The sequence below is a fragment of the Erinaceus europaeus genome, chromosome X (genome assembly GCF_950295315.1).
Source record: "Erinaceus europaeus chromosome X, mEriEur2.1, whole genome shotgun sequence".
Taxonomy (NCBI): domain Eukaryota; kingdom Metazoa; phylum Chordata; class Mammalia; order Eulipotyphla; family Erinaceidae; genus Erinaceus; species Erinaceus europaeus.
The window spans coordinates 76,651,916-76,665,944 of record NC_080185.1 but is presented as its reverse complement, the minus strand read 5'-3'; the positions used below and the strand labels follow the sequence as shown (position 1 = coordinate 76,665,944).

The following is a 14,029-nucleotide window of genomic DNA, read 5'->3' as shown; positions in this document are numbered from 1 at the left end:
ATTTAACATCAAACGGAAAATTATTAAAACACAGAATTTGGAAAATGAACAACATGCTCCTTAAGAACCACTGGGTCAGAGACTCACTCAAACAGGAAATTCAAATGTTCCTGGAAACTAATGAAAATGAAGACACAACCTATCAAAATATTTGGGACACAGCTAAAGCAGTACTGAGAGGGAAACTTATAGCCATACAATCACATATTAAACACCAAGAAGAAGCTCAAATGAACGACCTTACTGCACACCTCAAGGACTTAGAGGAAGAGGAACAAAGGAACCCTAAAGCAACCAGAAGGACAGAAATCACTAAAGTTAGAGCAGAAATAAACAACATCGACAATAAAAGAACCATACAAAAGGTCAATGAAGCCAAATGTTGGTTCTTTGAAATATTAAACAAAATTCACAAACCCCTAGCCAAACTCACCAAACAAAAAAGAGAGAAAACTCAAATTAATAGAATTGTAAATGATGGAGGAGATATCACAACTGACACCACAGAAATCCAGAGAATCCTGCGACACTTCTATAAAGAACTATACGCCACCAAGCTAAAGAGTATGGACGAAATGGAACAATTCGTAGAAGCATATGCCCTTCCAAAACTGAACCAAGAAGAACTACAAAATCTAAATGCACCAATCACAGACAAAGAAATTGAAACCGTTATTAAGAATCTCCCCAACAACAAAAGTCCTGGACCAGATGGCTTCACAAACAAATTCTACAAAACTTTCAGGAAACAGTTAGTACCCATACTTAAGCTATTCCATAAGATTGAAGAAACAGGAATACTCCCTTCCACCTTTTATGAAGCCAAAATCACCTTGATACCAAAAGCTGATAGGGACAGAACAAAAAAGGAAAACTACAGACCAATATCTCTGATGAACATAGATGCCAAAATATTAAACAAGATCTTGGCCAACCAGATACAGCAACATATCAAAAAGATTGTTCATCATGACCAAGTGGGATTCATCCCAGGAATGCAAGGCTGGTTCAACATCCGTAAGTCAATCAGTGTCATTCACCACATCAATAAAAGCAAAGCCAAAAACCACATGATTATCTCAATAGATGCAGAGAAAGCCTTTGACAAAATCCAACACCCATTCATGCTCAAAACTCTACAAAAAATGGGAATAGATGGGAAATTCCTCAAGATAGTGGAGTCTATATATAGCAAACCTACAGTCAACATCATACTCAATGGACAGAAGCTGAAAGCATTCCCCCTCAGATCGGGGACTAGACAGGGCTGTCCACTGTCACTGTTACTCTTCAAAATAGTATTGGAAGTTCTTGCCATAGCAATCAGGCAAGAGAAAGAAATCAAAGGGATACAGATTGGAAGGGAAGAAGTCAAGCTCTCACTATTTGCAGATGATATGATAGTATACATAGAAAGACCTAAAGAATCCAGCAGAAAATTACTAGAAGTTATTAGGCAATATAGCAAGGTATCAGGCTACAAAATCAATGTACAAAAATCAGTGGCATTTCTTTATGCAAACACTAAATCTGAAGAAGAAGACATCCAGAAATCACTCCCATTTACTGTTTCAGCAAAATCAATCAAATACCTAGGAATAAAGTTGACCAAAGAAGTGAAAGACTTGTATGCTGAAAACTATGATTCGCTACTCAAGGAAATAGAAACTGATACCAAGAAATGGAAAGATATCCCATGCTCATGGATTGGAACAATAAATATCATCAAAATGAATATTCTCCCCAGAGCCATATACAAATTTAATGCAATACCCATCAAAGTTCCACCAAGCTTCTTTAAGAGAATAGAAAAAACACTACAATCATTTATCTGGAACATGAAAACAACTAGAATTGCCAAAACCATCTTAAGGAAAAGAAACAGAAATGGAGGCAACACATTCCCAGACCTTAAACTATATTATAAAGCCATCATCATCAAAACAGTATGGTACTGGAACAAAAATAGGCACACAGACAAGTGGAACAGAATTGAAAGCCCAGAAGTAAATCCCAACACCTATGGGCATCTAATCTTTGATAAGGGGGCCCAAAGGATTAAATGGAAAAAGGAGGCTCTCTTCAATAAATGGTGCTGGGAAAACTGGGTTGAAACATGCAGAAGAATGAAATTGAACCACTTTATCTCACCAGAAACAAAAGTCAACTCCAAATGGATCAAAGACCTAGATGTCAGACCAGAAACAATCAAATACTTAGAGGAAAACATGGTAAAACACTTTCCCACCTACACCTCAAGGACATCTTTGATGAATCAAACCCAATTGCAAGGAAGACTAAAGCAGAAACAAACCAATGGGACTACATCAAGTTGAAAAGCTTCTGCACATTCATAGAAACTATTAAACAAACAGAGAGATCCCTCACAGAATGGGAGAAGATCTTCACATGCCAGACATCAGACAAGTAACTAATCACCGAAATATATAAAGAGCTCAGCAAACTTAGCACCAAAAAAGCAAATGACCCCATCCAAAAATGGGCAGAGGATATGAACAAAACATTCACCTCAGAGGAGATCCAAAAGGCTAACAAACATATGAAAAACTGCTCTAGGTCACTGATTGTCAGAGAAATGCAAATTAAGACAACATTAAGCTACCACCTCACTCCTGTAAGAATGGCATACATCAAAAAGGACAGCAGCAACAAATGCTGGAGAGGATGTGGGGACAGAGGAACCCTTTTACATTGCTGGTGGGAATGTAAATTGGTACAGCCTCTGTGGAGAGGAGTCTGGAAAACTCTCAGAAGGCTAGACATGGACCTTCCATATGATCCAGTAATTCCTCTCCTGGGGTTATACCCCAAGGACTCCATAACACCCAACCAAAAAGAGGTGTGTACTCCTATGTTCATAGCAGCACAATTCATAGTAGCTAAAACCTGGAAGCAATCCAGGTGCCCAACAACAGATGAGTGGCTGAGAAAGCTGTGGTATATATACACAATGGAATACTGTGCAGCTATCAAGAACAATGAACCCACCTTCTCTGACCCATTTGGACAGAGCTAGAAGGAATTATGTTAAGTGAACTAAGTCAGAAAGATAAAGATGAGTATGGGATGATCCCACTCATCAACAGAAGTTGACTAAGAAGATCTGAAAGGGAAACTAAAAGCAGGACCGGATCAAATTATAGCAGGAACCTCACATCTCCACTATAGAGCCCCTCCTTCCCCCAGTCCTGGAACCCTTGGATAGGGCCCACTTTCCCATATGCATCTCCCAATCCAAACCAAATAATATTGCATCCGCCGATCACAACCTAACCAAAGCAGCGATTGCCACCTCAACATGCTTCACCTCAGACTGTGTCCAGTGACTTCACGTGTGGAATGACAACCCTTCAGCTTCATTACTCGGGTGAGACGTTTCCTTTTATAGTACACTCTAATTTCATCTCAGGTAGTTCACTTTCTAACAAAGTCCCATAACCTAGATATACACCAGTTTCTGTGAGAGAGAGCTTATGTTCACACGTACCCATAAACTACTGCAAAATATATACCTGAAAGCAGAAGTACACTAGAGTTTGCAGTGAGTACCTCCCTAACATTTCCTCTCCACTATTCCAAGCTTGGGATCCATGATTTCTCAACAAGTTGTTTGGCTTCGTATGTTAACTCTCTTTTCAATCACCAGGTTCCAGATGCCACCAGGATGCTGGCCGGGCTTCCCTGGATTGAAGACCCCACCAATATGCCCTGGAGCTCAGCTTCCCCAGAGACACACCTTAAAAAAGACAGGGAAAGACAGAGGCAGACTGGGAGTATGGACATACCAGTCTACTCCCATGTTCAGCGGGGAAGCAATTACAGAAGCCAGACCTTCTACCTTCTGCAACCCTCAACGACCCTGGGTCCATGCTCCCAGAGGGCTAGAGAATGGGAAAGCTATCATGGTTGGGGTGGGTTATGGAGATTGGGTGGTGGGAATTGTGTGGAGTTGTACCCCTCCTACCTTATGTTTTTGTTCATTAATCCTTTCTTAAATAAAAAATTTTAAAAAAAAGATTTGTGTACCCCACTTGCTCCAGACCTCCTCTGTCTCTCTCTTCTCCGCGGCGCAGCCCGACACCTGGCCGCAACCGACAAATCAGAAATGACAATATTGTGTCCTTTGGAAAAAAATGAGTGGAACTACGTTCCTAGCTATGATCATGGAATACCAGCTAAGGCTAACAGGGATGCAGAGATTACACAGACTTCTGTGCTACACATGAACAGACATGGGCTGGAGGGACAGATTGATTGGGGTTACAGTTAATGGTATCTATATACTTTCTGCATATTTGGGAGCTTCTCTCTGCCATTAGCCAGCTTTCTTATCCTCAACTCTGGCACCATCTTCCCAGACAATACTCCTAGCCCACCTGCATGTTAGCTGTTGGGCTCAGTCAAAAATTAGTAAAGTCATGGGCCCCTTGAATTGTACCTAAAATAGACTTCCTAGCTCCTTCTAACATGAAAACCCCAAATTTTATCTGCTATACTTTTAGGTTTCTGATTATTAAACTATTTGTTCTCCTTTATATCTTAATGCTTTTCAGCCACCAAGTTGCTGATGCTTCCATGAAGTCAGCCTGACCTTCCTGGGCAGATTACCTCAATACATCCCATAATCCCACAGCCTTACCCCACTAGGGAAAGACAGAAACAGGCTGGGGGTATTAATCAACCTGTCAAGGCACATATTCAGCAGAGAATCAATTACAGAAGCCAGACTTCTGCACCTTATACAGATCTTTGGTTCATACTCCCAGAGGGATAAAGAATAGGGAGGCTTCCAGTTGAGGTGGGGGGGATATGGAACTCTGGTGGTAGGAATTGTATGGAATTATACCCCTCTTCTATCACAATCTTGATAATCATTATTAAGTCACTAATAAAAATTACCTTAAAGTGGGAAAAATATAAAAAATGGGTGTAACTGAAAGTGACTATGCTTAGTGAAATCTTTAAGAGATCAAAAATAACTCATATGTGCAATCTAGATAACTGATACACATGAGCTTGAAAAAAATAAAAAACAGAAGCAAACAGTTTTAAGACTGCAAGAACTATGGTGGTTATCTTTGGAAGGTAGGAGGGTAGGGACACCATTTAATTTTTCTATCTTGTAACCCATTATTAATTCCAAGTAAAAATGAAAAAAAAAACCAATTGTACCAATAAAGTTAAAATAACTCTGAGTAAATATAACAATAGAGATGAAAGATATTTATTGTAAAAATGATATGGCATTACTAAAAGAATTGAGACAGAAGAAAGGGAAGGATATCCTATGTTCAAAGCATGATTATCATTAAAGTGCCTATCGTCCATAAAGCAAATTATGGATTCAGTACAATCTCTATGAACGCCTCACCAGCTCATTAACCTCCACCTTAAAAGTCTGCTTGCAGTGGACCCTAACCTGTGGTACTATATCCATTTAATTTCCTAACCTCTGAGAAGTGGACGCAAGTCCTGCATTGTACATCAAATTCACCCAAGAGTGCAATCATCTCCATTGAAGCTACAGAAAAATTTATAGTATACATGCATTACTATAAAACCCACAGGTTTCATTTGTAGTTCTTAGAAGAAATTTTTTCCTGGTAAATTATACAGCTAAGAGACTTCCCTGGAATGCTTGTAAAAGCTCTTCCACTTTGAATTTGTTTTAAATCAAGATTTAATGGTTAGTAACTAACCATTACAGAAACATCTTCTGTAGTAACACTTGTTTCTTTTGTTTTACTAGTATACAAATCAAGATTTATACTAGTAAGTAACTATTGAAGAAATACTCTCTTTTTTAAACTAGTCAACATTAAAAGATACAGGTAATAAAACTATTGTTAGAAAAAATAGAACATGAAAAAAAGTAATGAAGGGCTTGATCTTCAAGTTGGTTTTGTTATTATTGTATTATTGTTGTTGCCAGGGCTTTACCATTCTTAACTGACTTTTTCAGATAAGAGAGAGAAGAAAAAGAGGAAGGAGAAGGAGAAGGGAGGAGGGAGAGAGACTGAACATAGCACCAAAGCTTTCCCCAGTGTAGGCTTTAATCTGGGTCATGCATATGACAAAGCAGGAGCTCTCCCAGTTTAGCTACATTGTCAGCTTCTGATCTCCACATTTTTATGTCCCCTAATGATTATGTTTATTGCATCTTTGATATATAATTCACATAAAATATTATTTATCTACTTAAAGTACACAATTTAATGTATTTAATGAATATTGACAGAGTTGTACAACCATTACCCAATTTAAAGACATTTACTTCATACCAAAAAGAACAACCACTTTTAGCAACCACTCCCCATTATACCCATCCATCACATCCCTAGGCAAACATTAATATCATTTCTGTCTCCACAAGTATACCTTTTCTGAAAATATCATATAATTGGAAAGATAAATTATCACTATGATTGACTTCTTTTACTTATTGACATGTAGTTAAAATTCATCATGGATGCTCAACAAATTGTTTGGCTTCATATGTTAACTCTGTTTTCAATCACCAGGTTCCAGATGCCACCAGGATGCTGGCTAGGCTTCCCTGGATTGAAGACCCCACCAATGTGTCCTGGAGCTCAGCTTCCCCAGAGTCACACCCTACTAGGGAAAGAGAGAGGCAGACTGGGGGTATGGACCGACCAGTCAACGCCCATGTTCAGCGGGGAAGCAATTACAGAAGCCAGACCTTCTACCTTCTGCATCCCTCAACGACCCTGGGTCCATGCTCCCAGAGGGATAGAGAATGGGAAAGCTATCAGGGGAGGGGGTGGGTTATGGGGATTGGGTGTTGGGAATTGTGTGGAGTTGTACCCCTCCTACCTTATGCTTTTGTTCACTAATCCTTTCTTAAATTAAAAAAAAAAAAAAAAAAAGAACACACACACAAAAAAATTCATCATGGTATAACCTATATCAGTATTTTTCTTAGTATGGGTTTATCACATTTCATTTATTTTTTTATCAGTTGACAGATATTTGGCTGCTTGATATTTAATTATTATATGCATACTACTACTACTATAAACATTCACATAGAAGTGTCCCTGAAGAATATGTTTCTTGTGTAATCCAGGAGCATACTTTTTAGGTTATGTGGTAATTCTCCCTTTAATTTAGAAAGAAACTATCAGACTATTTTCAAAATGGATGTATCATTTTATATTCTCACAGAAGTAAGTGTATATGGGTTACATTTTCCCCAAATTTTATCAATATCTGTTATTTTCTGCTGCTATGGTATGGTAACATAGTCATTCATGGAAGTGTGAAGTAGTTTCTTATTTCTTTGATAGCTAGTGATACTGAACATATTTTCAAATGTTTATTCCCATTTCTATAAGATCCTTAAGGATCTTTTCAACTTTAATGATCTTTAATGAATATAAAACCAGAGAGTTATATCACTAGCAGAACTATACTTGCTCATTCCTTCTGGTTCTACATGATAATGGCCTGTGGGTTAACTCAGTCAAATCTGTGTTTTATAAATCCCTGAATATCTTATATATTTTTTGCTTGTTCAGTACAAATTGTTCCTTCTCATTCCTCCTTTTATATTAGTGTCTTAACAAAGTTTTACAAAATTACAAGATTTCAGGGGTATAATTTCACATCTATACATGCTAAATGAAAACCAATTAGAATTATAATATGACTTTTAAGCATTTAAAATTAAGTTTGTTATTATCTAAATATTTAAGTAAATAGGCCCACTATATAATTTGAGCAAATAATGTGTTCTATAAATATGGGTATATGTACATAATTTGTCAATGTATGTCTATGAAAACCATAGAAACATTAATTTTAGAAAACAGTAAATATATTCTTCTGTACCTTTCATAATCCATCAGCAGGTTAACAACATTCAGACAGAAATCTAAAGGCATGTCAAGGTGTAGTATTTCCATGACAACTAGCAAAAAGAGAAAAGAACACCTTCATTTTTTGAGGAATTTTACTTATTTTTAACAATATTTCTGTCAAAATCTCTTTTCTAAACATTTGTCATATACCCTATCTTGCCAAATAACTTATCACATTTCTTTTGTAAATTTGTCATGCATTCCTAGATAGAGGGCAATGAAATGGGCACTCATATGCATGGGGGGAACAAAGCATTGAACAAATATTTTGAAAAGCAATTTGGAAAACTTTTTGCCAAGAACACAGCAGTAAAAAGCTTTGGATTTGAAGTCAGACATAGCTAAGTCTGATATCATTTGTTTGTATGGCCATAGGATGAGTTATTTCATTTTTTTTCACCTTAGTTTTGTAAAAATGGGGAACATATCACTAACCTCTCAGAGTTGTTGAAAAGGTTAAATGAGAAAATGTATGTAAATTACATAGCAAATCACTTAGCACTTGGTACAAATGCAACAAATGATAGCTATTGCTGTTAGTATTATTTTTATCTAAGAAATTATACCTGTGTTGAGTAGTAAGTGAAACATTAGAAAACAAAATTTGTATGTACTACAAGATGACAATTACACAAACCAAAAGCTATATACTGAAAATAAACTATAAAATTTCTAAAAGTCATTGTATTTGTATTCCACTTTTATTCAACAAATGTTTAATAAGTACATAAAATACACTTACTGTACTGAATGTATTTAATACTGTACTAGATGCTAAAAATTCAGCAGTTGATAAAACACACAGAAGTCTCTACTAAAGAGCTGGTAATTCAGTGGATGGAGGAACTATAGATAAATTTTGTGTTTTCCAAAGCTTCCATTAATAGATATGTGCTAATTTTTATAATATAAATATTGATTATTAATATCTATTTTTATAATGTAAAATATCAGTGAAATTGTAATGTTAGCAAATAGGACTAGTATTTTTTTTTTTGCCTCCAGGGTTATTGCTGGGGCTTAGTGCATGCACTACGAATCCACTGCTCCTGAAGGCCATTTTTTCCCATTTCGTTGCCCTTGTTGTTATCCTTGTTGTTGTTGTCATTGCTGTTGCTGTTGTTGGATAAGACAGAGAGAAATCGAGAGAGGAGGGGAGACAGAGGGGGAGAGAAAGACAGACACCTGCAGACCTGCTTCACCACCCCAGCAGGTGGAGGGCTGGGGGCTCGAACTACCGCCCAACCCCCAGGGTTGGTATTCTAAGGATACAAGACACTTTCAGCAGCTGAGGAAATGGCCCAGGTGGGAGAGTAATGGACTTGAATGCTTGAAGTTCCTGGTTCAATCCCTGGCATAGTATGTACATGAGTGGTTCTTTGGTTTCTCCCTCCCTCCTTCATAATAAAGTAAAAATCTAAAACAACACGTTCACTAGCAAATAAGTGAATATACTATAAAATGCAGAGTTCATAATTCTCTCAACACCAGTAAAAAAGCAATTTTATCATTTTAAACTATAGGAAAACTACACACTGGGAAATTTCCCAATTTGTAATCTGACTAGCATTACAGCTTCATTACTCTAAATATCAATTTTATCTAGATTGAATTAAGTAAAAGCAGTTTAGGAATAAAGAATGATTTCACTTTAAACTGCTTCTTGTCTATATTTTGATAAAAATTATAATGGGAAATTTTAGTATAAAAACAGTCAACTTCAAACTAAATGACTCTAATAATCTTTCTGGCTCTCCAATATTTTAGTTAGTTTGAGTAAAACCATTTATGTAATACTTCTTAGTTTATGCTCCTACTGCAAAAAAATATGAAGTTGTCTTTTTGTCTCCTAATATTATTAACCTGTGTCAATTGAGATGATGCTATTGCCCAGAGATGAAAAATCTTCTATGGATTTCATCCTCTGGGGTCTTCTGATTGGCTAAAATTATAGAAGTAACAAAGTTTAAGCAGTATTAAATTTACACTAAATTTACAGCAAATTCCAAATCTGATGATTGTTCTACTTATTGCAAATTGTTATTATTTATTACTCAATTATATACCAGGTATGAGGCTAATTGCTTTACATATATTTTGTCACAGAATTCTCAAGACAACACAATGAAGTAAATAATATTACTACTGTTAATCTCTTTTATAGAGTGGGTATAATATCTAGGGAAAGAGAAAGACAGGCTGGAAGTATGGATCAACCTGTCAACACCACCTATGTTCATCAGGGAAGCAATTACAGAAGTCAGACTTTCTACCTTCTGCACCCCACAATGACCCCGGGTCCATATTTCCGGAGAGTTAAAGAATAGGAAAGCTATCAGGGAAACAGATGGGATATGGCATTCTGGTGATAGGAATTGTGTGGAGTTGTACCCCTCTTATCCTATGATTTTTGTCAGTATTTCATATATATATATATATATATATATATATATATATATATATATATATCCAGTTACTGTATGCCAGATATTTGCTTTATGATATATACTTCTAAAAAGACATTTGAGAAAACTGAAAAACAAACAGAAATGTTTATATAATAAAAGTAGAGCATTATAACTTTTTTTTTCCTCATAGTGGTTTAGAAGTTCAGAAGGGTTGGGCAACTTAAATTATCTGCTAGATTAAAAGAAACCTAGCATATATTATTTAGCTCTTTAGTCTACCTATCAGATGTGCTATTATTCTATCTTGCTGACAGTTTCTCCTCTTTTTACTATGTAATCAATGTCCTTCTCAATTATCATTAAATTATACCTATTGTTAATATGCTACAAAAGATCTTATATTTAACAAATTGGTGATGATGATTCAAAATTATATGCTTTCACAAATGGATATACCTTTAGAGAGTTCCTCGTTAGTTGTCTTGATCTTCAAGAGGATTTTCATCTTTATGAAAAGCCCACCTGGACTTACGGATTCCTATTTCAAGCAAATAAATCACAATATTAAAACTGTAGAAAGTATGTCAATTGTGTGGAAGGTAGATAGCATAATGGTTATGCAAACAGACTCTCATGCCTGAGGCTTTGAAGTCCCAGGTTCAATACCCCATACCACCATAAGCCAGTGCTGAACAGTGCTCTGGTAAAATAAATAAGTAAATAAAAATAAATAAATAAATAATTTTTTAAAAAAAGACAGTATGTCAATTTTCAAATAATTGTCAATTGCATTCAATAAAGGCATGGCTTTTGATCAAAATTAATAAAAATTATGAAAGTTCAGAGGCAGAGAGATATCACCAGTAGTAGTGCAGAAGATATGCATGCTTGAGGCCCTAGGGGCCCCAGATTTAATCCCCTGTACTACCATATACCAGAACTGAGCAGTATTTTCTTTAATAAAAATTAATAATTAAATGAATCTTTACTTTTAAGAAATTATTAAAGATCACATCATGACATCCTATGAGGATACTTCCTGCAATCTAAATGAAATTGAAAGGAAATAACATGCAAACATTTCCACAGACTGGAAAGATTTATGCCAAGTTGATACTTTAAGTATGTAAATCTAAGATCACATTCTTGACCTGATAAACAAAAGCACAAGCAACAATTAGATTTCTTCTTATGACATTTAAATACACCTAAGGTCCAATTCAAACAGTGATTGAATAGTATAAAAAGATATTGTCTCTATAGGATATGCTAATCATATTTAGCATTAATAGCAGTAGTCTGGTTTGTCCAAACCCTTGTTAATTGGCACTATGCCATCTTGAGAGCTCTTGCCTGGTTCCACTTTTGCTTAATAAGGCACATCTTTAGGTAGAGTAAAAGTAGTTAACAGTAAAAGGACAATCTAGATTCACAGAATAGAACTTTTCTCTTTGTACTTTTTAGTAGTAATTCTCTATTCCCTCCAGTGTCAATCCACCCTAAGCTTTAAGCAACCAATATTCTTTTTTTAGTGATAAAATATGCATATTTGTATTTCAAACAATGTAGCTAAAACTTGATGTAAATTCTTTCTTTTTTCCTTTTTTGGCTTAATGAATATGATTTATTCAGTATGAAATCTTTATACTATATATTCCACATGTTAAGAATAAGTGTACATTAAATCTTGTTTAAAAAAAGGAACCAATATTCTATGATACATCTGTCTACATTTTATGTAAATGGATGGTATGAAACCCGATCTTTTATGAATGGACTCCTATAATTAAAACAACTTTAAGGCTCATTAATAAAGTGTGTAGTACTTCACCCATTTTTATGGCTACATAATACCCCATCACATGAATAGGCCACATTTTATCTGTTCATCAGCTGATAGGCATTTAAACTGCTTCCATCTTTTGACTATCATAAATGATGCTATCAACATGCCTACACAATTTTTTTGCTATAAGAATACTTTCAGTAATCTTGACTGTATAACTAGGAGTGGGACTGGTGATCAAAACTCTGTTTTTCAGGAATTACTGAACTGTTTTCCAAAGCAACTACTCTATTTTACATTCCCACCAGCAGTGCATAAAGGTTCTAATTATCCGTATCCACACAAACAATTGCCTTTGTCTATTTTTAAATTTTATTCACACTAGTGAATGTGAAGTGCTTTGTCATTGTAATTTTTATTTGCATTTCTCAGATAATTATTCAAGTTGAGCATATTTCCACGTTATGTTGACTATTGGCGTATCTTCTTTGGAGAAATATCTATGCAGTGTATTTACTTGTTTCCAATTGGACTTTTTGTTCATCTTATTATTTAATGATAATATTTTATATATCTTGTATATTAAACTTCTATCAAATAAATAGTAAATATTTTCTCCCATTCTGTTGGCAGGGGCCCATGGGTTGTAATTTCCATTTTATATAAAAGTATAGTTCAACGAAATTTAGTAGAAAAGAAGTATCACTACAAAGCTTTAAAGATTACAAATACCTGCATAGTGATAATTCAGATAAATTAGATCTCAGTTCCAATCAAGTACAGAATAAAAATATATCTATCTGATCCAGGAAAGTGATAATTACTGAGACTGGGTAGATCAACAGAGTTATGTAGTAAATAAATAACTGCTATATCCCATACTTTTTAGGAAGTTTCTCACTTAGTGCTTGATAATTTACTTTTTATCACTTTGAGGGATTGTTGATTGACAGAGCTATGGTTGACATAGGGGTACAGTTCCACATCCCCACAACTTCCTAAATATTTTATTTACTTTTAAATACTTATTTATTTTAATGAGAAGAAAAGTGACTAGACTATTTAGCTCTAGTTTATGGTGGTGGTGGGGACTGAAGCTTAGACGCAGGCATGCCGGTTCTAGTATTTTGAGTTATCTCCCCAACTCTTCAATTTCTTGATAAAGTATGTGAAGCAAAAAGTGTCATTTTAGTGAAGCTGGATTTTTAATTTTTTTAATTTATTTTTTTATTTATAAAAAGGAAAAATTGACAAAATCATAGTATAAGAGGGGTACGACTCCACACAATTCCCACCACCAGAACTCTGTCTCCCATCCCCTCCCCTGATAGATTTCCTATTCTCTCTAGGAGTATGGAACCAAGGTCACTGTGGGATGCAGAAGGTGAAAGGTCTGGCTTCTGTAATTGCTTCCCGCTGAACATAGGTGTTGACAGGTCGATCCATATTCCCATCCTGTTTCTCTCTTTCCCTAGTGGGGAAGGGCTCTGGGGAAGCAGATCTCTGGGACACACTGGTGAGGTTATCTGTCCAGGGAAGTCTGGTTGGCATTATGCTAGCATCTGGAACCTGCTGGCTGAAAAGAGAGTTAACATACAAAGCCAAACAAATTGTTGAACAATCATGGACCTAAAGGCTGGAATAGTGCAGATGAAGAGTTGGGGGGGGGGGGTCCTCCATTTTGTAGATAGCTAGTAGGCATATTTTAGTTATATTCCAAAGGGCCTGTGGTTATACTAGTTTTTTTTTCCCTGAAATCTGATATGCAGGTGGATCCAAGTTATTGTCTGGGGAGATGATGTCATGGCTGGAAAAGGAACAGAAAGCTGGATCAGGGAAGAGAGTAGCTCCCTAATACGGGAAAGGGGTATAAATATTGCTGACTGTAAAACCCATTGATTTGATGAGGTCTGGGGCCCATATTCAGCTTAGGA

General features: G+C 35.8%; 1 protein-coding gene across 1 annotated transcript in view; it reads right to left on the bottom strand.

Annotated features, from left to right (window-relative positions):
• Nucleotides 1–14,029, bottom strand: part of TEX11 (testis expressed 11) — a 358,449-nt gene that overhangs the window by 175,432 nt on the left and 168,988 nt on the right. Inside the window, exons 10-11 of the mRNA XM_060183291.1 lie at nucleotides 10,766–10,847; nucleotides 7,873–7,951 (exon numbers count right to left, since the gene is read on the bottom strand). Coding sequence (XP_060039274.1) covers nucleotides 7,873–7,951; nucleotides 10,766–10,847 — 161 coding nt within the window. The remainder of the gene's footprint in view (nucleotides 1–7,872; nucleotides 7,952–10,765; nucleotides 10,848–14,029) is intronic.